The 24,369-nt window shown below is 43.8% G+C and overlaps 2 protein-coding genes and 1 long non-coding RNA gene across 6 annotated transcripts in view; 2 read left to right on the forward strand and 1 right to left on the reverse strand.

Annotated features, from left to right (window-relative positions):
• Positions 1 to 7,743, forward strand: part of LOC102371292 (E3 ubiquitin/ISG15 ligase TRIM25-like) — a 14,465-nt gene extending 6,722 nt beyond the window's left edge. The window contains exons 5-9 of one of the 2 annotated variants that reach the window (XM_006021068.2): positions 1,824 to 1,960; positions 4,039 to 4,069; positions 6,506 to 6,537; positions 7,147 to 7,208; positions 7,610 to 7,743. In XM_006021068.2, coding sequence (XP_006021130.1) covers positions 1,824 to 1,960; positions 4,039 to 4,069; positions 6,506 to 6,537; positions 7,147 to 7,181 — 235 coding nt within the window. In that variant the 3' untranslated portion in view covers positions 7,182 to 7,208; positions 7,610 to 7,743. The remainder of the gene's footprint in view (positions 1 to 1,823; positions 1,961 to 4,038; positions 4,070 to 6,505; positions 6,538 to 7,146; positions 7,209 to 7,609) is intronic. The other variant, XM_025200854.1, reaches the window with a different exon arrangement.
• Positions 1 to 24,369, reverse strand: part of LOC112549847 — a 42,183-nt gene that overhangs the window by 15,985 nt on the left and 1,829 nt on the right. The window contains exon 2 of the long non-coding RNA XR_003093405.1: positions 8,678 to 8,742. This is a non-coding gene — a long non-coding RNA (uncharacterized LOC112549847). The remainder of the gene's footprint in view (positions 1 to 8,677; positions 8,743 to 24,369) is intronic.
• The window catches only part of LOC102371551 (sulfate transporter), a 48,617-nt gene continuing 32,472 nt past the window's right edge, over positions 8,225 to 24,369 (forward strand). For 2 of the 3 annotated variants that reach the window (XM_025200849.1, XM_006021069.3), the window contains exon 1: positions 8,225 to 8,356. The gene's annotated coding sequence lies outside the window, so the exon portion shown is untranslated. Of the gene's footprint in view, positions 8,357 to 22,628; positions 22,718 to 24,369 lie in introns of those variants that run through there. The other variant, XM_025200852.1, reaches the window with a different exon arrangement.

Here is a 24,369-nt window from a genome sequence, read left to right on the forward strand (position 1 = left end):
ATGTAAGAGTAGTGCACTTAAAACAAGACACAGGGTTCTCTTTTGGTATAAGGGTTAATTGGCTGGGTTTGTGGCTGTTCCATTTCCCAGTAGATGGGCTGCCTTTTCTACTTGAGGACAGTTAGACTAGTCTTAGTGTTTTTATGCCTCCTGTTGCAATTGAGGCATTTAATTATTAAATTCTAATTTTCTACCAGACACACTAGCTGCTGTTCAGCAAACTAATTCATTGGTGTAATAAATAATAAAAATCAAAGATACACCACAGGGTTGCTGCAGTACAGGGAGATGATAGACAAGGCCCCTTAGGGTCACGTGGAAAGTTGGTTCACACTTGGATTTGTATTTCAGAATGTCACCTTTCCACGTGAGAGAATTAGCATCAAGTTGCGACTTGGCCAGCATGAATGGTGATTTTGGCTTTGAGTCACAGTGCCCCCCCGGGGTTCCTCCAGGGGTATTGCAGTTCACACACATCCTTTCATGCCCCTGCCTGAAGTCAATGCAGTGTAGCTTACAGGGGGAGCATCTACATGAACCATTAATACTCAGCAAAAACCTGTGGAGCTCTTGGGCACATATTTTACATGTGCACCTGGACCACAGCACAGTTGGCCCAGTTGCAGCAGCCCCAGCTGGCAGGCATCCAGGGGGTCAACCTGCCAGCCTGGGGCTGCTCAAACCAGACTCAATGTGCTACAAGGGGCTGGCTGGGGTATGAAGGTGCTTCAGTGTGGGACTAGCCAGTGGGCAGCCCCCACAGTGAAGCACCCTTGTGTCCCAGCCAGCCAGGGCAGTGTCTACATGAGCATTACTGTGCACAAAACAATCTCTGCAGCAGGGTAGGACTTGTATTTACCCTGCTGTAGAGTTTATTAGTTTTGTGTGCCCTAATAGGGGTGCATATGTAGATACTGAGTTGTTTACTGCACAGTTAATTAGTGAATTGTGCAGTAAACATCTTGTGTAGATGTACCCAGGGAGTAAATCACTTTCCAAGAGCTCAACAGCATTTCCATACCACAGCTGCCTAGTGCCCTTCAGCTGGCAAGGGGCGCAAGACACACACTGTACCCTGCTACCCCTCAAGTGCACTCCCATTACAGGCACATTGTCCGGTGACAGGAACCAGTTTATCATCCCCTTTCAGCACAATGGTGGTCAATCACCTTAGCTATAATAATGTTCAGTAATGCAGCTAGTCAACAATTGGAAATATATCAAATATACAAATACATCTGCAAATATTTTTGTTTTTACAAATATATCTGCAAAAAAAAGTGTGTCCCTGGTTTTCTACCCACCTAGTTCTAATAAATACTGCTGCTAAATCAGGGCTGTCCAAGTTCTGAACTGTGCAGTACCACATGCCCCACGGGCCTCAGACACTGGGGCTACACCATACAAGCAGCTCAGCTCTTTCCGTGCTACACGCCCGGCTCCCTCTCACTGACTCATCCTAGGAGCAAGGGGAGAAACCAGAAGTCAGAGAAGGGGAAGCCTGGAGAGCCTAGCCACCATAACAGCAGGAGTCAAGGGGGTGGGCAGTGGCTGAGCAGGAGCCTGGGAGCTGCATATTAACCTCTTGCAGGCTGCATGCAGCCATCAGGTTTTCAGTTGGATAGCCCTGTGTTAAATACTGTTACTAATACCGCCTGCCCTAAGAGTAGTCTCGGTACAGAACACTTCTCCTGTACTTTACGTTATCAAAATGCCCTCATCTTTTTATATTCTACTGTTAATAGGCACTCACCTAACTTCAGAGATACTTAACTTTGTAAGGGCTACACAGTGTTGATTACATGACTTTTTGGGTGCCCTAGGATTAAGAATCAGGATTTCAGCATTGACAGCATAGATGTGTTGGCAACACAGCTGAGTCAGATAACAATTGCACACATCAGAAGTGAGACACAGACGTATATCTCAAGCCTAGATTCGATGATGGAAGAAGTGCACAGTAAGTGACTGCCTTGTCTCAGTAATAAAATATTACTCCCTGCATTTAAGTTGACAGCCAGTATGAGCTTCCTGACTTATTCAACTGAGCATGGGTTATGTCCTGAAAATTTTGATTCTTTTACCTGGAGCATGTAGGATCTTCCTGCGTGCAAAGATTCAGGACTCAGTTGTGCTTTTTGACTATGGAAACACAGCATGAGGATGCTGAACAGGAGAGAGCAAAGGGCAGGAAGGAGACAGGGTCTCTGGGACTACAAAGGAGAACATCTTTCTTTGTTCTAGCTCCATTCTCCTGAGCCATCCCTGTTTTAGTTGCTTCCCTGACCTCATGCTGTACCTGTGTGGACTGTAGGGCTGTGCGAGGCTTTGGATTGCGCTTCGGATCTGGAGAAGATTTGGACACTACGGACACCAAAGCAGCATGTCTGGATTGAAGCGCTGGCTTCTTTAGGCTTTCCAAAGCAATTTGGAGCTTCCAAACCACTTCAGGAAAGCTTCAGAGCTGCTTCGGAGATCCAGCCATAGGGTATAATGGGGAAATCAATGAAATATCTATAAACTTGGTTGTTTTTTGTCTGATTTGGATTAAACTTGCAGGGGTGGTAACCTTTTTCAAGTCTGCAAAAAGTGGTTAGCATTGTAATTTGTTCTCTCTCAGGATCAGCCCTGAGAGACTGGAGGCAGAGTGGTTTTTTTGGTGAGAAATGTGCCCCCACAGGTAGTTGGGTTTTGTCATCTTTGATAGATTATGGTGTGCAGTTTGTGGGGGTACTGGAGATAGTTGGCAGGTTTTGTGTTTTGAGCTGTAGGAAGTTGGCTTCAGTTCTGGTGATGAGGTTAGGTGCTTGTTTGAATATACAAACCACTTCTCAGAGCTGGGCCTATGAACTGCACTTCATCAGCCTCCTAGGTAGTAGGTACAGAAACTCCTGGACTTAGTATACACAAGGGAGTTCTGGCACACTGCGACCTGCCGGACATCTGACACCCCAGGCACCTCTGCACTTTTCTTGCTTGCACTGCATGCCAGGCCAGCCTCTGGCTTCTTTACTATTCCTTCCATCCAGGTCCAACTGCAGGTACTTCCTCAGCCTGACAAAGGGGTTTTCAACCCTAAAGCTTCCAAAGATACATTTTTAAGTACTCCTTTTTGTTTCATAATACATATAAACATAAAAACACAAGATAAGCCATTATCACACACCATGAATAACATCATATATCCAACACAGCATCTTTACTTCTTGTTGTCAATTCCTTTATAAAAAGAAAGGCTCTGTTACAGTTCCGTGTGGGTACCTCTGATGCTGATGCTACTGGTGTTGAGCCAGGTAAGTTATTTTACCTGTTGTCATGTAAAGTGGTGGATCGGGCGTGAGGCTGTAGGGGAGGAAGTGCCCTCAGTGGGGCACACTGCCGTGTTGTGCAGAGGCTCCAGCGCCAGGAAGGGCGCACCTTAACATACACACACACACACATCACATGCTTTGCCTGTTAGCAGCCAGACTCCCCCTGTACCTATCTCCTTGACAGCTGGCAGGCTTCGTGGCCTCATCAGGGCCACCACCCCTACAGTTTTCAGCCCGGTGCGCCTTAACACACACAGGGTCACCTATGTCATGAGTTTTGCCTGCCAGCAGCTTGAGATCCAGTTCCCCCCAAACCCCTGCACCTATCACCTTGAAACTTGGCAGGCTTCATACTCTCAGCAGAGGCTACCACCCCTGCAAGGTTCATCCAAATCAGACAAAAAACAAAGTTATAGGTATTTTATTGATTCCCCATTATACCCTATGGCCGGATCTCTGAAGCTTTGGTGCCGCTTTGGTTGAATTGAAGTGGGAAACCGATCCGGAGCTCCGAATTGAATCACTGGCATCCGAAGCAGCCAGATCCGAAGCCGAATTGAATAGCTCCCTATTCGCACAGGCCTAGTGGACTGCCCATTTCATTTGCTCACTAGCCCTACCTGGACCTGAAAAAAGGCATCAAGGTCCTTCAGCAACACATTGCAAAAGGCTGTACTATTTTCAATACATCTCCATCCTTGTGAGATATTTTCTTTATCTTTTTTAGGTGAAATCATTAACCAAATGCAGCAGACCAGGTAAAGGTATTTTTTTCTTTGCTTTTGAAATACTTGCTGCAAATACCTCTAACCAGCTTCTGTGGTTTCCATGGTCTGATGGACAGTCATTTAAAGACCACCCAACATCCTTACAGGATGGAGTTCTCTCGCTTAATCCTGATTCATCACTAGAGCTAGGCTGATGTTGCATACATTTCTACACAAACCTTATTCACATTTGGAAATGGATTTGCTTTGTGTGGACCTCTGTCCCTTTGATTTACCCAAGGGATAGTAAACAGGCTTACCTACCAGAATTGTCCAACCAAATAACACATTTAAATGAATGTCACTGGTTGCATCTACATGTGCATTAATGTGTTTTAGTTAATGCACATTAAATCTAGCACCTCTGGGCACCTATACGTGAATGCTGAGGCTGCTCTGACATGCTGGAATTCCAGCATGTCAGAGCAGACCCAATTATTCATAGTTTCATAGTTTTAGGGTCGGAAGGGACCTAATAGATCTTCTAGCCCGACCCCCCGCCAGGGCGGGAGAACAACAAAAGAACCCTAAACAAAAAACGGGACTCAAATGAGTCCAGCCAGGTAAGTATCCAGCCTCTTCTTAAAGATCCCCAGGGTAGGGGCCAGCACCACCTCCCTTGGAAATTGGTTCCAGCTCCTAGCCGCCCTAACTGTGAAGTAGTTTTTTCGGATGTCCAATCTGTACCTCCTCTCCATCAACTTGTGCCCATTACTCCTTGTTATGCCAGCGGGGGCTAGGGGAAACAGCGTCTCCCCCAAACCCTTCTGGTTCCCCCTAGTGAGTTTATAGATGGTCACCAGGTCCCCCCTCAGCCTTCTCTTGTGGAGGCTGAATAGGTTCAGGTCCCGCAGTCTCTCACTGTAGGGTCTGCCCTGTTGTCCCCGGATCATGCGGGTGGCCCTCCTCTGGACCCTCTCCATGTTGTCCACATCCCTCCTGAAATGGGGCGCACAGAACTGGACACAATACTCCAGCTGCGGCCTGACCAGCGTCGCATAGAGGGGGAGGATCACCTCCCTGGCTCTACTCGAGATGCACCTGTGGATGCACGACAAGGTCCGGTTAGCCCTGCCAACCATGACCTCGCATTGTCGGCCCATGTTCATCTTGGAGTCAATAATGACACCAAGATCCCTTTCCGCCTCCGTGCTCTCAAGTAGGGAGTTCCCCATCGTATAAGTGTGCTGCTGGTTCCTACTACCCAAGTGCAGCACCCTGCACTTGTCCGTATTGAAACGCATCCTGTTCCTGTCTGCCCACCCCTGTAACCTATCCAGATCCTTCTGCAATCTCTCTCTCCCTGCTAGCGTGCTCACCTCCCCCCAAATTTTGGTGTCATCAGCGAATTTAAACAGGTTGCTTTCCACCCCAACATCAAGATCGCTGATGAAGAAATTGAACAGCGCAGGCCCCAGGACTGAGCCCTGGGGGACTCCACTACCCACCTCCCCCAAGTCGAGTATGATCCATCCACCACCACCCTCTGAGTGCGACCCTTCAGCCAATCTGCAATCCATCTGACTGTGTAGGCGTCTGTGCCACAGTCGCCTAGTTTATTAATTAGGATGGGGTGAGAGACGGTGTCAAAGGCCTTGCTGAAGTCCAGAAAGACTACATCCACCGCAACACCTGCGTCCATGGCCTTTGTGACCTGATCATAGAAGGCAATCAGGTTGGTCTGACATGATCTCCCCCTAATAAAACCATGCTGATTGCCCCTGAGCATCATTTCTGATGCCGGCCCATCACAAATGTGCTCCTTGATGATCTTCTCAAAGAGTTTCCCCAGGATTGGGGAAACTCTTTGAGAAGTCTGGTTGAGTCTAATTGAGTCTGGTGGAGAAAGGCAATTGCAGCACTCCAGCAGCCTCTCGCATCTTGTGTATTAGCATCTCCACGCTTAAAAATGATGGTGGGGGTGCTTGAACGAGCTTTACTTCAAGTGCCCCTGCCACCATTTTTAAAACATGGGGACACTGATGCAGGAGATGTGGCGGCACTCTAATTAGCGTGGCTCTTGGAGCCTCCCCCGCCCTCGGAGCATGCATTAAAGTGCCCTCCATTGTGAGGTACTAGGAAAATAAGAATTATCCTATTTTAATGCACACAAACTAAAAAGCACATTTTTAAGTGATGTGTTAATGTGCATTAAGATAGGCCAATGACCATTAAAGCATATATGTAGATGCACCCACTGAGTACTTGTAAGAAATAAAGTTTGAATTCAAAATAATAATTTACCCTGGTTACCCAATTCTAAAAAACAGGTTAATCCAATCAGGTCATTCCATTGGCATCAGCAAAATCTAGAACAGGTTTTAGGAACTGATGCTTCTTTTCAAAATAAGGATCTGCAAGCTTGTGTCTGTTAATTTACTCAACAAATACCCAGCTCTGATATTCATGTCATCTCTTTCCACATAGAGCAACGCAAAGCACCAGTCTCTCTTTTGCTGGTAAGTGCTAAAAAAACCCAACAACAACAACATTGTTCTTCTCCATATCTATGGTTCATATCCTACCCAGTCCAGAGAAATGAAGAGTATCTCTCTGAAGGTCTCAGTAGCACATTATATCATATAGATCTAGTAATCTACCTAGGCCCATGAGTTTACAGGGTCAATCTTTATGAATGGAAAGTTCCAAGAAAGACCTGTATGCTACAGGAGATACTGACTCTGTTGATAGCATCCCCTTTCAGTTGTTAATGATTCAATACCCCTACCATGTAACTAGTTGGAAAACATTACATCTTTTCCGTGAAAAAGAAAAAAATATATATACTTAGGATTTTTCTGCATGTTTTCTGATTTTCAAACGATCATCAAAAGCCCAGAAATTTTCAAAACAAATTATTATTTTTTTTTTACAAAAATGTTTATTTAAATGGGACAAAATGCTTATATTCAGTAAGAAATTTTTGATGGGATGGGAAGATTTTTGACTAGCTCTATTCAGCAGAATGGTGGTAAAATTTAACTGCAATAGAAATCACAATCTAGTCCAAAGTGAAACTTATTTCTCGATAAGTTTGTTTCACCATCTAATGTTTGTTTGTTTTTTAGACCCCTTCCTATATCATCCATTTCAATGGAAATAGACTGAGAAGGTCAAGCAGCAAGTGCAGGTATTGTGAGGAATTTCTTAATTACACAAAACACTTGAACAATGAGGCTTTCTACTCTAACATCAATCCAACCCTAGAAGTAGTGATAAATGTTTCATGTGGTTTTATCATAGTTATTTATGATACTAATTTGTCTATATCCTGTTTATTGGCCAAACACATTACCAACATATTCTTTTCTAAGTAACTGTATTAAAAGTAAACTTAGTGTTCAGTACGTTTAGGAGTTTTCTATAGGTATCAAACTAAATAGTCCATATAGAAAAGACTTGTTTGCAAATGAAGAAGCAGAAATAAACCTGCAAAATTTGAACTTCTCAGTGGTTAATGAGAGATGTTGCTAATATTCTATAATAATTCAATTTATTCTGGTGAATCTTCTCCATCTTTTGTATTTCTAGAGTGTAAAAATCAAGGGAAAGGATGTGGTGAATGAAAGGATGACCATGCTAGAGGTTGGTCCACATACTTCCAGAAGTAACAGAGACCTGAGAAAGTCAGAAAAAACTGAAACAAAGAAGTTAAGTTCAGTGTTTTCAAAAAAATATACTCATTGTGTGCATCTTCTACAGTACTCAACTCTCCCCAGTTGCCCACAGCCAGATACATTTCCTGCAGCTCATAATACTTTCAAAAACAAATGCTGGGAATCAACATGAATACAGCAAAAAATCCATGTTATTTGGCTTCTCCCTTCTACTCAAATATGTGGGATTACTTGTTTGATAGTGTTTAAATAATATTCAAGTCACTAATGATTGATTTAACTAGACAGTAGGTGTATGCTTGTAAGCTGATGACTTACATCAAATGCGTGTTTTAGAGTAAGCAAATAAATGATTAAAATAGATACAGTCAATGCTGTAGTGGTTCATTTCATTGAGTAAATATATAGTAGAACATGTTTGTTTATAGATAACTGCAGTAGATGAAGGAAGCTGTATAATGTGATGACATATAGTTTGGCATATCATGAAGAAAATATTTTGAAAAATCAGTGCAAAGCTTGATCATCACCTGTTTATGCCTTTATCCAGTTTATCCCATCAAAGGATATGAAATGGGAACCACTAGCACTTGGGCAGACTCCAGTCCCAGTCTTTAATACCGTTGCTACAGACCAGTCAGAGAACCATTCCTAATACCAGGTAATTTGCCACCCTTAAAAAGGCTTGAATGTTTTCTGGTCAGATACGTGATAAAACTCCACTATATTTTTCTCACAGTGCAGCTCTATTCTGTTCCCTTTTGGGATGTTCTTCATTTCCATATAAATAATTGGTTTGTTATTTGTAAAAGCACTTATATGCAGCTAAATGGGCATACTCTAAGAGCCATATGCATTTCATTTAGACAACAGAAAAATAAAGACCCTAGGCTGCCAAGTCCCTGCCTAGTGCCTACCATCCTCCCCAACCATAACACAAGCCTGGAGAGCAAATGCATGAACTTAAAGCAGTGAAAGTCACCTGATTGCTTGAGATGAGGAGGCCTGGCTCTTTTTTCTTACTTCAGAAATGCAGATAAACATCAGCTATAGAAGAAAAATTAAAGACATTTTGTATTAACATCCCACTCTGTTTTAGCCATTTAGTATCTGAGCTTGTAAGCATGGAAAAGAAACAATAGGTTAGGAAACAGTGCATTAAGATTTTCCACTTCAAGGTTGTATTTGGCAATATTTGGGCTTGGCCTTCAGCTGATTTAAACTGAAAATAGCAGTAGTCGCATAGCAGGGGAATGATAGTGGAGACTAATTCATGCTGCCCCTGTGTCTGTACAGAAGGTGGTAAAAGGCACCTGTACAGGGGGAAACAATATGCCCTCTATTACTCGGGCACGTTGGGGCTGATTCAGATAACAACTGTCGTTTAAATATCAGTGTACAGCCCAGAAACAGACTTTCCTTTCAGAATCAAACACAGTCATATTTGGAGGCCACAATTCAGAAGCCTCTGACCAGTCTAAAATTTCCCCATGTGCAGAAGGGCAGCAAAAAGCCCCTCTGTGCCATTTCAGTGCTGCTCTGATTAAATGCTTTCCTGCTCTGCTAGCTGCATGTTTTCAGATCAGGTCTATGGCTCGATCATGTCTTGACTAGAGCAGTGCATGCCACTATCTGAGAGTGAGTGTGCAGGTTGCACTAGGACTAACTGGTTTGTCATCCTCTAGTAAAACACAAACATGGAATGAACCAAAGGTAAGATGTGACAAGGGTACTCTATACACTGCTTAGGCTCCCCATCTAGTCTGGAGCCAATTCAAAGTGCTGTTTTTGACCTTCAGAGCCCTTAACTGGATTGGACCAAATAACTCTTTTCCTCTGTGATATGTTCCAGCTGCTGTAAGAGGGGGGAAAATACATCCTCTGTAGTGTTTTTCTAGGGTAGCTATGGAGCTGCTTTCCACAAAGACTGGGATGAATGAAGCCTTACCACTTTTATTGTAGACTTCGCTCAATCTAAGGGTTAGTAACTGAGCTACACAGTGACTGGGGCCTTGGGTGGGGAGGTGTAAAAGGAGAGGGCTCATCTTTGGAGAAACAACTGTAAGATTCCTATTTTTGGTACCAGGATATTTCCATAATGGAAATGTTGGAAACTGAACGTATACACAGGGAGGGAGACGCATAGATTGCCTTCCACAAACAGATTAGTTTTCATTGGGTATGTTTACATGTGCATATTAATGCACAGCAATAAACTCTGGCTCATATCATGCCAGAGTTTATTGCTCCTGGGTGCCACATTTACATATGGCCTGGGACTGCAGCACATTGACCTGGATTGGAGCAGCCCCAACCGGCAGAGGGCCCACAGAGTCAGCCTGCCAGCCCAGGGCATCTCCAACTCAGCTCAATGTACTGCAGAGGGGCAGATTGGGGCACAAGGGTGCTCCAGTGTGGGGTTAGCCAGCAGGCAGCCCCCCTGTGCTGAAGCACCCTCCTGCCCCAGCCAGCTGGGTCAGTGTCTACATGTGCATGAAAAAACTGTGGCAGGATAGTACTTGTATTTACAGTTTCCTGCAGCCTAATAGGACCCAGTCTAATAGGGCTTGGGTCCAGAGCTAGCTGTGATACCCCCTGGTGGCCATGCAATTCCTACCTCAGCTCCAACTCCAGGGGCCCTCGCCTCCTTTACTCACCTGCCACACCTTTGATGTTATTGTTTGGAAAGGAAGGGAGGCTGACTGAGGGTCTTAGAGCAAGCCTAACATTGTTCAGGTGTCTGGTCTGGCCCTGAAAGGCCTTTATCTCTGTCCCCTCTTGGGCTGCTGACCCTTCATGAACTCACTCTCTCTTTGTCTAGGCCCCTGGCCCTATCTCTGCTCTACTCCAGGCACTGGACCCTCTGGCCCCAAAGTCCAAGTCCTGCCCATCTCAGGCTGTGGGCCCACTCACCCCGAGTCTATGCCTCTCAGGCACTAATGGCATTAGCCCCTCATGGGCAGTACAGGGCTGCCCCTCTGGGCGTACCCAGTGCACCCCCCGCAGGCACTAGAGGACCTCCTAAACCATCCCATAGTCCCCCCCAAACCACCAGGTCTTGTTTCCAGTATTTAATTACCCCTGGTCCCTTGGGCATCAAACTGAACTGGAATCCAAAACACAAACAGAAGTCCTTCTGGCTAACACAAAACTACTACCCACCTGTGGTCTTCACGAGTCGCTAGCCCTCAGCTTCCCCAGCTGTCTCAGGATCTAGCACACTCACAGTCTGCATCTAACTCACACGCACCTCTGCAGAGCTCTGTCTTGCTCGGCTCCCATGGCCAGACTGCCTGGCCAGCTTCTGGGGCTGTCTTATATCCCTCAGGCCCTGCCTGGTTTCTGGTCAGCTGACTTCTCAGGGTTGCCTCAAAGGGCCTTCTACTTAATTTCATCCATCAGTCTCTATGGCAACCCAGCTGCAGCTGTGCCCTGCCTCCCAGCAGGGCTCTGCCTGGGCTCTTGCTCTCGTACAGTGACAGAGCCACAGGCTGTCTGTCCCAGGCCACATGTGTAGATGCCGAGGTGTTTACTGCGGAGCTGATTAGGCAGCTTCCATTAGTGCTCTATTTAAAGCACCCAGAGCATCATGTATATCAGCGTCCCCATAATGAGAAATGGTGGTGGGGATCCTTTAACTAAAGCTCGTTTGACTGCTTTAGTTAAAGCACCCCCGCTGCCGCTTTTTGGCATGGGAACACTGATACACATGACAGTGAGGTCTGCTGGACCAGATGTGACACAGAGGTCTGCTGTAATTACCATGCTCCAGCAGACTCAATTAATCAAGTCTGTTCCAACACACTGTAATTATAGCACACATGTATAGGTGCCCTAGAGCAGTGGTTCTCAACCTTTTTTGTACCGGGACCCATTTGTAAACATCAGTGGCCAGTCCTGACCCAGTATCCCACACTCCCAACCTGCTGCCCCCTGTCCCCAGGCCCCAGCGCCCCAGTGTGTGGGGTGGAGAGGGGGCTGGGACATGGGGGGGGCCACAAGCAGCCCCTTGCAGGGGGGGGTGGGAAGGGGGGGGGGCCACAAGCAGCCCCTTGCAGGCTGGAACTCTGCCAGCCTGCAAGGGAAAAGACAGTTTGTCATGTTTTTCTCCTTTAAAGGAAAATCCATTTTTAAAGTTTGTTGATTCATCTTTAAAGTTTGTTCACAACACTTTCACATATTCTTATGACCCACTTTTGGGTCACGACCCATGGGTTGAGAAACACTGCCCTAATGAACGAACTCATTTCTTTCTGCAATGCCTGTTTATTCTCCAAGGAAACCCAACAGAGACCCTGTCACTCCCAAGATCACAGAGGCAGGACATTTGTCTAGTGACTTGAGTTATTTCCATCTGTAAGCCTGTCAGCTGGTTTCACAGCTGAAATTCACAGTCAGTGCAACCTCTGCTCATCTTAAGAAGCAGGCTTACAACTGAGTATTTCTTCTGCTCAAAATGTGCACATTGGAATGGTTTGAAAGCACAAAGAAAATTATCTCCATAAAAAGACTCTCAAATAAAATGGTCAACAAAACATTCTTCAAAAGTCGGCTCAAGGGTGAAGTTGGCAGCATTTTAGATTAATCCTGGGCCATTCTAATTAAATTAGGATTCAGGGATAAAGCCGCCATACAGAAAGTGTATTAACTGATAATGGTTTACAGAACATCCTCAGAAAGGTAATTACAGAAAGATAAAGAGAGACTCCAGTCATTTCTCTGATGTACTTCATGAAGGCAACTTTGTTTTGTTCAAAGCTGCCGTGGTATGAAGTGAGCTCAGCTCACTTCTGAGATTCTCTGAGTGCCTTGTGCATCTGAGACACTAAATCAGTTCCCTTAATAACACTGACATAGATTCAACGGGGTTTTGATAAAAATAAATAAAAATAATAATGCTAAAGTACTTCAGAGAGGGTTTTGTAAATACATGGTCAAAGTTTGTACTGCTTTTAGATCATGGCAATGGCTGTCTCTCTTAGCCACTCTCAATAGCAACAGCAAGAATAATTACCACTTTGGAGGTGAAAAAAATGCTGTACAAATCCACATAAACCCTCACAATATCCATTGAGAGTTGGAGAATATTACCCCAATTAACAGATGGAGAAACTAATGCCTGGAGGTGAATTGTTTGTCTGTGTCCTCAGAGGAATCAGTACTAGATCTCAGATAGGAACCCTCTAGTTCCTGACTTGTTGGTCATTCTCTGGCCTCATCCCTTGGTGATGATAATCCTCTTTGTGCCTGTACTAGAAAAAGAAAGCACCTGAACAAATTTTAAAAGTCACTGCAAGCACAGTGTTAGAACGTGAATTGTAGGCTTAGTGCAGGACTTATGTCAATGACGTGTAGCTCAATCAGTTATTACTAGGATACCAATTACTAAAGTATCAGCACATCTTTTTTTTTTCTTTTTAACCTTTAAAAATGTGATAATTTCATGCTGAAGAAGGGTGGGACAACAGCAGCAGCATAAACTTCCCTGACACTGCCTTACCAGTGTTAATCTTGGCTCTGTGTTGACCATAAAAGACCAACTCAGAAGGTGACATGTCTGGCTGGCCTATTTAGTATTTAGGGGCATCTACATGTGCTCCAGGGACGGGGTGCTTTAATAAGATTTTAATTAATGCACCTGCAGCATCTCATGTATTCAGTGCCCCATGCTTCAAAATGCCAGCGGGGTTGCTCGTTTGATTAGTGGAGTCTGCTCTGATATGCTGTAATTACAGTTTGTCAGAGCAACATCCCTGCACATCTACAGGCATCTCAGACTCTCTTCTGAGACTGCCATACAGGGAAACAGTTTACGTGAATGCAGTGGTGGCTTTGGGAATGTGGAGACTTGACCCCTGAGAACTGAAGCAAGACCTTCTAATAACTAATTCATTCTTTGCAGGACATCTCCTTATGTTTTTTCCTTAACTGGATGGATAAAAGGAAGTCCCCATGAAGTCACGTACTGTTTGCTCCCTTATTTCATGCTGGATTCTTTCTCTTTCAGCCTCTCACTGGCTAAGGGCCCAGCTAGGTGCTTTCACTAGTTCCTCAATGACACTGCAAGTGTTGGTCAGAAGGGCTCACTCCCTTAGGTTCTGCTGAATAGATGTGGGGAAAAATGTAATGGGATTTAGTATTTTCTTCGAAGACCAGGGGCATCCCTTTGAGAAGAATCTATTCCTAATCTGTTACCAATGGTCTAGCCCCAGCTGCACTTCTGAGCGCTTAACAAATACTATCTTCTGCAAAGAAAGTATGCAACAAACAGAAGAACTGTAACACAAACTCCCGGAAGAGTAAACAGCTTGCCTAGCAAGCTAACACTATATGAATCACTTGTAATAAGACCCCTAAGGGCTACGAACATATAATTGGGCACATTAGAAATTAAACTTGCCATTGTTGCAGAAGCCCCTGGGGAAAGAAAGCTAACAAATGTTCTTGGTCTTCTCAAGTTACTATAACAGGGGTAGTATTAATGGCTTTGAAAAGCCAAGAACTTTTCCCTTTATTTTCTCCATTACTGTGATTTCTCCTGGGACTAGAAGATACAGAATTCTTTCCAGAAGGGAGATGCACTGCTATCCCACTATGAGTGTCATTCTTGAAGATACTGCACATCCAGCACTGTAGAAGCACACACAATATGCACTTTAATTTGATAATATTGTCCAGGATAGGCATCATTTCTATTTTAGTGAGGCTGATAGTTTTTATGAGTATCTTTGGTCTGGAGAGATAGTACAACTCTCATTTATCACTTGCTGCAATCAATACAGGGTGCTTATAAAGTCCTAGTGCAACTTTAAACTTTAATAATTTTGGATGTACACATGATAGAAGCAAACTGTAAATGGTGATTGAAAACAAAATTCATTAAGTTTTAACACAGTTCAAGCTCAAATTTCTAGACTTCAACATAACTGCCATCTTTCGTGATACATCGTTCAATCAGGTTTTCCAACTCATTTGAGAAGTTATATTCATTTCCAGTTACGGGGTCTGAAATAAAATGAAAAAAAAAATGCTTGTACTATGCTAAAAAACATAATGAATTATGCTTTCAATCACTGCCGACAGTTTGCTTCTTTCATGTGTATATCCAAAGTTATTAAAGTTTAAAGTTGCACAAGGACTTTATAAACACCCTGTATATACTTTTGCAGACACTACAAACCAATAGCTTCAACACAACTGTCTCTGAAATTTAGAAAAATATCTCTCTTTCCAGTTTCAATGGCCCAGCCAAAGTGTGATAGATCCACAGCCTTTGCTCTGCTGCACACATCAATTTTCAGTGTAATAGAACGTATGCAGCAAAACTTCGGGAGTTCAGCAGTAGCTCAAGGTGACCTACTACATTTCCAAGGATTCCTTATCATCACTTTCCTTTGTGTTCACGCCAGCTGGGCAAAGCCAACAGCTGCTTTCACCTGTGCGGGCCGGGAGCGCCCCGAGCCCTTTTTCGCGCTGCACGCGGGCTGTGGCCAGCAGCCCGGGCACGCGGGGGCGGAGAGGGAAGGCCTTCACTCTGGAATTATGCATGGACGCGTATTGGTAGTTTAAAAGATTGTTTACTTACACCGAGATGGCAGTGGTATAGGCTGGAAAGCTTGATTAAGTTGTGGTTACAGACAGACACAACACAGACGGTCTCGTGGAGGTTGTTAGGCTCCACGGTGCAGAGCTCTGGATGCTCTGGGTGAACAAGCCACCAATGTAGAAATCGTAAATACGTCTTATATTAGTCGCGCTCGAAGACGGGAAGAGGTGGGCGGTGGATCAGGCCGCCAAGCTCCTCTGGATCTCACACAGGGTTTCTATTACCCTGCCGTGTACCCAGAGTCCCCACAAGATGGATGTGGAGTCCTCTTCGGCTTGGGCGGAAACTGCTTAAGCCTCTTATACGGCTAACAGGCCAATTGCTAGCCGCCACGTGTGAATAATTTAGCACTAGCCAATCACGGGGAATGAATTTGCATACCGGTGGCGGGAACTCTTTTGCACCGTGCATTCCTCTTGCAACTCGAGCAATGCACCCTGCAAAAGAAGCTGCAGAAAAGGCGGGAAACTGGTCCCTGCACCGGGGTTTCCTCTTGCTACGGGAAACTCCTGTGCAATGCTCTGCAACTCAACGTGGATAATTCTGATGCCGAAGCGCACACACACAATCATGCCTTTTGGGTCATGACATCACCCACTTGGAAGAAACAAAGAAATTAGCATGGCTCTTTGTATTGGTATTACCCAGAGTGCTATCTGTTTGCAAAGGTGTTTTTGGCTTTCACCCAAAGCAAAGTGTGGCCAGAAGATGCAAACTAGTACAACAGCTTGTACTGCTGCAAATCAAGTTACTGTACTGCTGTAAATCAGTTCAGCTAGTAAGGTATTCACTCAGATTGCTGCTTTAAATAGTACCAGGTAATTCTAGATACAGAGGGCAAACATTCTTTAGGATTAATTAGCACCTTTGCTCCCTCTGTTAAAATGCTCATTTGTTATTTCCCACAGTGAAACCTCTCTGGTTTTTTACATATTTCCCCCATTCCTCCAACAACAGGACATTATGGGAGGAAGCTGAGAAAGCACTTTCCCTCCTCTCTTCAGTAATGGAAGACCACCACACTCACAACAGCTAATTCTGTTGCTAATTAGCTGATGATGAGCTAATTCTGAGCACTGGGAAGCAGTAGATGATTATTTGGCCCCTCAGTGAAAATATATGTCACTGTACAACAGAGGTACATGCTATGAAGATACATCTAGGCTCTGTGCTTGGTGGATTCTTATTTTATTTTTCTGGGCCCAGTGGTTTCCAGAGATGTGACAGTAATTTTTATTTCTCAGGATCAAGTGTGTTGGGATAAGGAATTCAGTGGCGGCTCATGGAATGACAGTTGACTCAGCCACAGTTCTCGGCATCTCTGAACAGCTGGTAGTTGTCTGAAGGTTTTTCCAGGGACCACTAAAATATATGGCAGTCTGATTCAAATGCTCTGTTGCCAGTGTAGGATTAGGTAAAAGCCACAGAAAGTAACTTCACATCACGAGTAGGCTGGGGACAGAGTGCCTGTGCTGTAATAGTTCCAACAGCCCTAGACAGCTCAAAGCTTTCTCTGAAGTCCTGATCAAAAACAATGCAATATCACATTGCACAACTGAAAAGCCTGACAACACTTGAAAGACTTGAAAGCTGAGACCACTCGACACATCAAATACAGAGCAAACTAATGGCAGGCCAGGTTCTTCGGTAGATGTGCTATCTTTTATTAGACCAGCTGAGTAGTTGGAAAAAAGTTCTTAGCAAGCTTTTGGGTACAGTCACCCTTCATCAGGCATAGGGTATCTATGCTGTTCTGAGACTCCTAATGATAGGTGGAGATTTCTCACCTTTGCTGGATGGAGTATAATTTTGAGGGAAAACTATGTTTCTCCACATAGGGCCTTGTTGCATTGTAATTTGGGGAAGCTCTTGGAGCTATTAACACCTGGATTGTCCACATATTAACATCCATAGATGCTTCTCAAGCAAATCCCAGGACGTCATTCTCCCATTGTACTCAGCCTTAGTGAGGCTGCAGCTGGAGTCCTGCGTCCAGTTCTGGGCTCCACAATTCAAAACGGATGTGGAGAAGCTTGAGAGAGTGCAGAGGAGAGTCACACTCATGAACAGAGGTCAGGAAAACAGACCTTATGATGAGAGGCTGAGAGCCATGGGACTCTTCAGCCTGGAAAAGCGCAGGCTCAGGGGTGATCTGGTGGCCACCTATAAGTTTATCGGGGTGTTCACCAGGATCTGGGGGAACGTCTGTTCACCAGAGCTCCCCAAGGGATGACAGGATTGAACAGTCACAAACTCCTCCATGACCGATTCAGGCTGGACATAAGGAAGAACTTCTTTACTGTCCGAACCCCCAAGGTTTGGAATAGACTGCCGCCAGAGGCGGTTCAAGCACCCACTTTGAATGCCTTCAAGACACATTTGGATGCTTATCTTGCTGGGATCCTATGATCCCTGCTGACTTCCTGCCCATGGGGCAGGGGGCTGGACTCGATGATCCTCCGGGGTCCCTTCCAGCCTGAATGTCTATGAAATCTATGAAATCTTAAAGTGGTTTTAAGCACTTATTATGCAATTCAAAGTTACAGCACTCCAGGCCAGGATTATCTCTGATCTGCACTACTGTACTCAGTTCCTGTTCCATAAGGTGTGGCCATTCCCCACATATCTGTTGCCCAAACGGAAGTCCTCCAGTATCCCAGGGTCTCTCACACCCCTGCCCATAAAGCGGGGATAGAAGCCTGTCCTGGCTCATCAGCCCTCTAGTGGCAACTCACAGCTACAGGTCCTAGCCCTGCCGCTACTCACCAGGCCTCTATCTAATGGCAAGTCACAGCTGTGCAGGTGGGGGACAGTCAGAGAAGGTTTCTAGACTACGGGTGTGGCTGCTCCAAACTCCAAGCTAGCACTAACACCCATCAACATTTGTGCAGCTCACAGCATAAAGTGTAAGAAGGCCCATAGTTAACAGTCTTCCTTATTCTACTAGAATTTGTGGTTAATTTAAAATGTTGCCAAACTGTGGCAAAATTGGGTGCTCACAACACAGGCTAAAACAGCCTGATCAGGGGAGATAATGGCTTTGTAATTACTGCTGTATAGCAAAAGCAGAGGGCTTCATTTCAGCTGAATTGAATACATATATTTCTCAATACTGCCTGAGGTTAAAAAAGGCTTGTAGGTGAAAATTAATATACAGGAAAGAAGATTTTCTGAGCTGGTTGCTGAGCTGACATTGCAAGTTTATTTCCAGGCACATTTCCCCTGTTCTAGAATGAGCAAGGATATATTTTCTATGACTTTGAAGCTAGTCCTATTTTAAAGGTCTCATAGTTATGCCTTGGGGGTCGGAGGGAATTAAGATGATTAGAAGAAAATGATATGAAGAAATAAAGTGCAGTCCAGAGATTATTCAGCTAAGAATCCTTTCCTGCAAGAAGATTTTCTATGAGAATTTCAATGCTTGATTAACTTTTTACTTGAGTACACAATAGTATACCCTACTATGTCCTCTGAGTATAATAATTTGGGACAGATATTTGTGCATTAGTCTTTCAGCCTGTCAGGCTCAATGGTAATTTAATTGCAAGAGAAGCATGGACAGTGCTTACTTAATACTAATATTTTTTGGCTATGTGTTTCAATACCCCACAGGCTCTGATTCACCATGACTTTGTACATTTATTATGCTCTCTTCCCTCCGCCCACTTTATTTTTATTTGGCATTCATTTAATCTTTGACTGAAACCTTTAGTAGGGAGGAGAGAGAACAAGCTTGATTTAATGACAGTTTTCTGCTTCTACAAGGTACTGCATCAACTACTGCATAACTGAATGTATAATTAAAATAATAAAGAAGACAATTTTGAGAGGTCAGAACACTGATCTTTTTTCCAATTAGCCCAGTAGGGTTTCAGAATAAAGCATATGTATGTGTCTGTGACAAAGGACTTCAGCTACCATTGGCTCAATCCCAGAGTCTGGAGATGCTTTGGTTGGTACTGGGCTCAAGGGAGCCAGGGGTTGTGTTGGAAGAAGGTTGTTTTAAATTACCTGCTTCAGTCAAATTAAGGCTGAACAGAGGCCATAGCTAAAGTACCTGAGGGTTCAAGCAGCGCCATATGTCTGGATTTAACATTTTTACATACCTCTTCACTTTCTTTTTTCAGCAATAACTAAAGTGGTAATACCAAAATGCTATTAAAAAGACCATCCATACCAGGGGTGTCAAACTCATCTGGCCCTGGGGGCTGGATGAGCATACTTGAGTTGATCTGCAGGCTGGACGGGGAACAACTCCACGTAGAGCACCCGCCGCGCTGAGTCCTGCCCACACGCAGCATGCAGCATACAGGGCTAGGGCTGATCCAGCAACCTACAGACCTGATGATATGGCTTCACATGGATCTGGCTCACGGGCCATATGTTTGACACCCTTGGTATACACCTTATTTAAACCTAGGCAAAACCTGGGTTATCAGAGATCAAATGAGGATGGCTTGTTTGTGATTTCCAGACCCAAGAAGTTCACATAATGCACACAAACTTTGAATAGATAGACACATTGAACTTCTAAACTGGCTGGAATTCCCTGCCACAGGATTAACATAGTTGGGAAATGGACATTTTTGAATGCCATGTTAAAGTGATGATTGTAATGGTGGGTCCTGGATAAAGCAAGGCACAGTTCTGTCCTTCAGAAATATTCAGGATGCAGGCTGTTTGATGGTTAGGGGACAGCCAGAGTATGGTGATGAATGGGGTTTTTCTCTTCTTCTCTTTCTGCCCGAGAAAAGCTCATAATGATGTGGGCATGATGTAATTAGTATCAGTAAATGCTAATAAAGATAGCACCATAAGCTATATTTCAGGCTGAAAACAGGAAGGAGAGAGTAAAGGAGAGCTTTCTTGTTAGAAGGTTTCTGGCTTTTTAAAATAAAGCCCAAATTCTCTGTAATAAAGCAGTTGCACCCCAGCCTGGACCTGGCTGGGATTCATAGAAGTTCCCTGGAGGAGGAAGCTGGTGGAAAATCCCTGGGAAGAACTGCAGAGAAGGCTGAGAGGCTGAGGATGATAAAATCCTAAGGAAAGTGACAGGAATTTCCCTAAAGGCTGGGAGAACAGCAACAGGACTGCTGCAGACTTTCCTGAGGTTTAAAACCAGGCCCAGAAGGCTGGAGAAGACCAGGGAAAGCAACCGAAATGTCACCCTGGTGCCTTCTCTGTGATAGAGAAGGGCGAAGAAAGTTAGGGCCATGACAGCAAGAGAAGATTTTATCTACTAGCTTCTCTTAGCCTGGACTTACGGAGCTGGAGAGCTTGATAAGCCTGTTAGCTAGTGGATAGGGTTACCCTAGCACTTAACTTCTCTAAGCTGGAGAGCTGCAGAGAGAGGGTGGGAGAGGACTGAAGAAAATCAAGTGGAGTCTCTAAGGGATATGTCTACTACACCAGCAGTACAGAGAAGAGACAACTCCCAGGTATATTGCTTGAAGGGTTATGGCAGCAAAGAACAGGGAAGGCCACCCAGGGGAAGAGCTGTGGGAGCTGGTTGACAAGAACTGTGAAAGAGCTTCAGGACTGGCAGAGGATGCTGGTGTTGTTTTGGGGCACATGATGGGACAAAATTGAATTTGTAAGAGGCCTTTGCAGTAGGATTTTAAGGATTAGGTTTCATTCTCTAAGACAATAAACTGTCCTCAGGGAAGATCATTCTGACACTGCAAAAGCCTCTATTGGAGTCCTCAATTGGCTACCAAAGGTGAAACAGAGGTAGCATCCATGCCATGTAGCCTAGCCCTGAGGATCTCGGTTGTGTGGGTTCACACATACTTATACCCATCTTCAACACAGTCTAGAACACCACAGAGCAAATCCTGACAATTACAGCTCCATGGTATTGTCTCCCCTGGAACAAAGGTTAATGTATAAGTACGCTGAGTATAAAATGCATTGAGCCTGCAAAGGGAAAAACAGGTGGAGAATAAAGGATTTGTTTGTGTTTAAATATTTGCTTTGTGGTGGGGGTTTTTTTATGTAGTAGAAAGAACAATCATGATTCAAACATTCAAACCCCTAAGAGATTTTTTCCTATGCAATTCCAGCAGGTGTTACTTCCTTGTTTCTTGCTAGCTGATGTAATATAACTGACGATGAGCCAAATACCTCTAGAGCTGATGTCTTCAGGGTAAAGGTGAACATGCTGTGGAGCCTTTTCCTTTTGTTTTTATTTATTTGTTTGCAGTTTTCATTTTGTTTTGCTGTTTGTTTCTTCTTTGACTTTTGTAGAGTTGCTTCACAAGGAACCATTATCTACTGCTTTTATAAAAGTCATTAGTCTTTACAGGGAGATGGATTGTGTACATCTTGGAATCCTGGCCCACTCCATGGTCAGTGAGAACTCAAGTGGAAATCCCCAAAAGACTGGGAAGAAGAGTTTACCTGATACTATTGTTACAATTTAACAGATGGGAAAAACAATATAGTATTATAACTAGGCCTTTAGATACCAAAGATGCCTTTTAATATCCAAGGAATTACATTAAACATCTATTACACTCTGCACTATTACACTAAGAAAAAATAAAGATGGATAGTGATAGTGATTTATTTGCATAGTGAACAAAGCTGGTCAGACACCCTTTTCCTCTTCCCCCTGTGACATAAGTTCCAGTTACCATTGTAGGCGTCTAAGCTCACAGGCTTTGGGAAAGAATATATCATTTTAATGTATACAGTGAATCAATAATGACTCTTGCTGCACTTTTGTGATATCACAAAACAGGGGTGGGATCCTGTAAATTTTTATTGGCACCTCCCTCCATTCTTATATATCACACACTTATTTTGGCAGCTCGAGGTTGCATCTGAAAAGCAAATATTAGGCAATCTTCAGTTTCAGATGGAAGGTAAGTGGGACTGGATTAATCTTATCTTGACCCTGCATTCCAGAGAAACAACAGAGTACCTCACTAGAAGACCAGTGTTTTTGAAATGATAAAATGCCAAAGTCCTCAGTAGTTTGGCACATAGAACATATAAGGAGAGAAAACTGAGTATTACTGTTTTTTCTTTAAGAAATTAATCAGATAGCCTCACATTTGACAGGCATGGGAATTGTAATCATTTTATCTCTTAGCCATCAACAACTGCTTAATCTTTTTAATTAAAAGGATTAGTCTGATTTAGCTGCCCCAAAACTTGGCTTCATCAGTTGATTTTTTTCTTCATAAGGATTAGTATTAGTGAATCATTTTTGTGGTAAAATGTTTCAGTCATCACAAGAGTCTAGGAGGTGTTGGGAATTATTTAGAAAATTAACATTGAAAGTATTATTATTTTGTTTTACTATTATCACTACATTGAAGAAAAGCAGCGTGTCAAATCCTGAGGACTTTCAACTCCTTTTCATACTAGTGAGGGAAGCAAGAGCTGAGGAAATCCCCAGATGTTCCAAAGGTTTGACCCACATTTATAAAATCTTGGGATCAACTCCATAAGCTAGCTGTTTCAGCATGCCACAGCTGTTTTGTACTCACAGCTGAGATGTTTTTCTCAGCCTCATGTTTCACCTTACCAGTAGCCCATTAGTTTGCAGTGGCTATTTTTAAGGATTTAATGTATTCCTTCTGCAAATTAGTAACTCTTCTCATTGTTATCCCCTGTCCTTTTGTCTCTCCCTTTTCATTTATTGTCCATTGGACATTCTTTTGCAGTGACCTAACAAACACATAACAAAGTATCTGTCTGAGGTCAAATGGGAATTATTGCCCTGGGAATAAGGGTAACTAGGAAGCCCTGGACACAAGACCTCACAGTCCAGTCCAATCCCCAGAAAGCATCTCCACTGACAAGCCTTGGAATTGATTTAAAAACTTATTATGACCTGTATTGATTTGATTTAGGACCCTATGAGTGCATCTACATGTGCATTACTGCGCCTTTGCTACTGCACATTAAGTTTGGTACCTCTAATATGTGGTACTACATAAATGTGCAGCAGCCAGTGCTACTGCACAGTAGCAAAGGTGCACAGTCTTTTCGTGACACTTAATGAGCAGTAGACTAATTTTACTGCACATTAGGGCATTAGTGTGGCTTTTGCCATGATGCTTAATACACAGTAGACTCATTCTACTGCACATTAGCACTTCTTGTGTAGATGCGCCCCATGAGCTGTTACTTATTGGGGACAAACAAAACATCTTTTTTCTTTTGCTGCATTTGAGGCAAAGGGATTGTCAGTGGACATGTGATGTTCACAAGACGTAGTGATAATATGTGGCATCCAGTTTCTCTTCAAATAAAGCATGTTGTGAGCATAGAGTACATGCTAACACTTAGTCAAGACTATAACATAGAATTTCCTGTGTTCCTTAAAGGGGTGTGCTTAAAGGGGGGAATGCATTGGGAAACTAAAAGATATCAGATTTATCCAAATAACCTTGTCTGCCTATGTCCGTAGACCAACGGCTACCACCTACACCCCTGAAACTTGGGAAACTAAAGTAGATTTGTGCACTGAGAAATACTGATATGCACCCTGGCATGACAGATATGGCATTGGTTGAACCTCTGTACCTTTGCCAGCAAAAGGTGCTGGTTTTTATACCGTTGATAGGCCAGCTCAGCAATAGGAGCTTCTGCAGGTATAGTCTTGTTAAGATAGGCAGTTAGCTGTGTTAGTCTGAAGTCAGGCAGAAGGCAGGGTAGGTTTGCACCTTATAGACTAACTAAATCAGAGATGTCAGGCTGGTCATCGCTGTGATTCTTAAACTACATTTCCACTCCAGAGAAAGCTCCAGTATAGAGGCAGTGACACTGGCATAAACCAGCTCCTACTGAAAGCGCCAATTGCCATTGAGGTCCTGGAATGAACCAGTCTGGCAGTTTGAATGACAGGGACAGCATTATTGGCTTTGAAACACCATGAGTTTTCTCTTGATTGTCTCCATTGTGCTGATTTCCTTCCTTGCTCCAGGGGACTAGAAGGTACTGAATTCTTTCCAGAATGGAGATGCTCTGCCACCCCAATGGGAGCAGATACTGTGCACCCAACACTGTCTAGGAGCACACACAATATGCACTTTACTTTGGTAATACTCCTGGGT

This window comes from Alligator sinensis, unplaced genomic scaffold (assembly GCF_000455745.1).
Source record: "Alligator sinensis unplaced genomic scaffold, ASM45574v1 scaffold360_3, whole genome shotgun sequence".
NCBI classification, from domain to species: domain Eukaryota; kingdom Metazoa; phylum Chordata; order Crocodylia; family Alligatoridae; genus Alligator; species Alligator sinensis.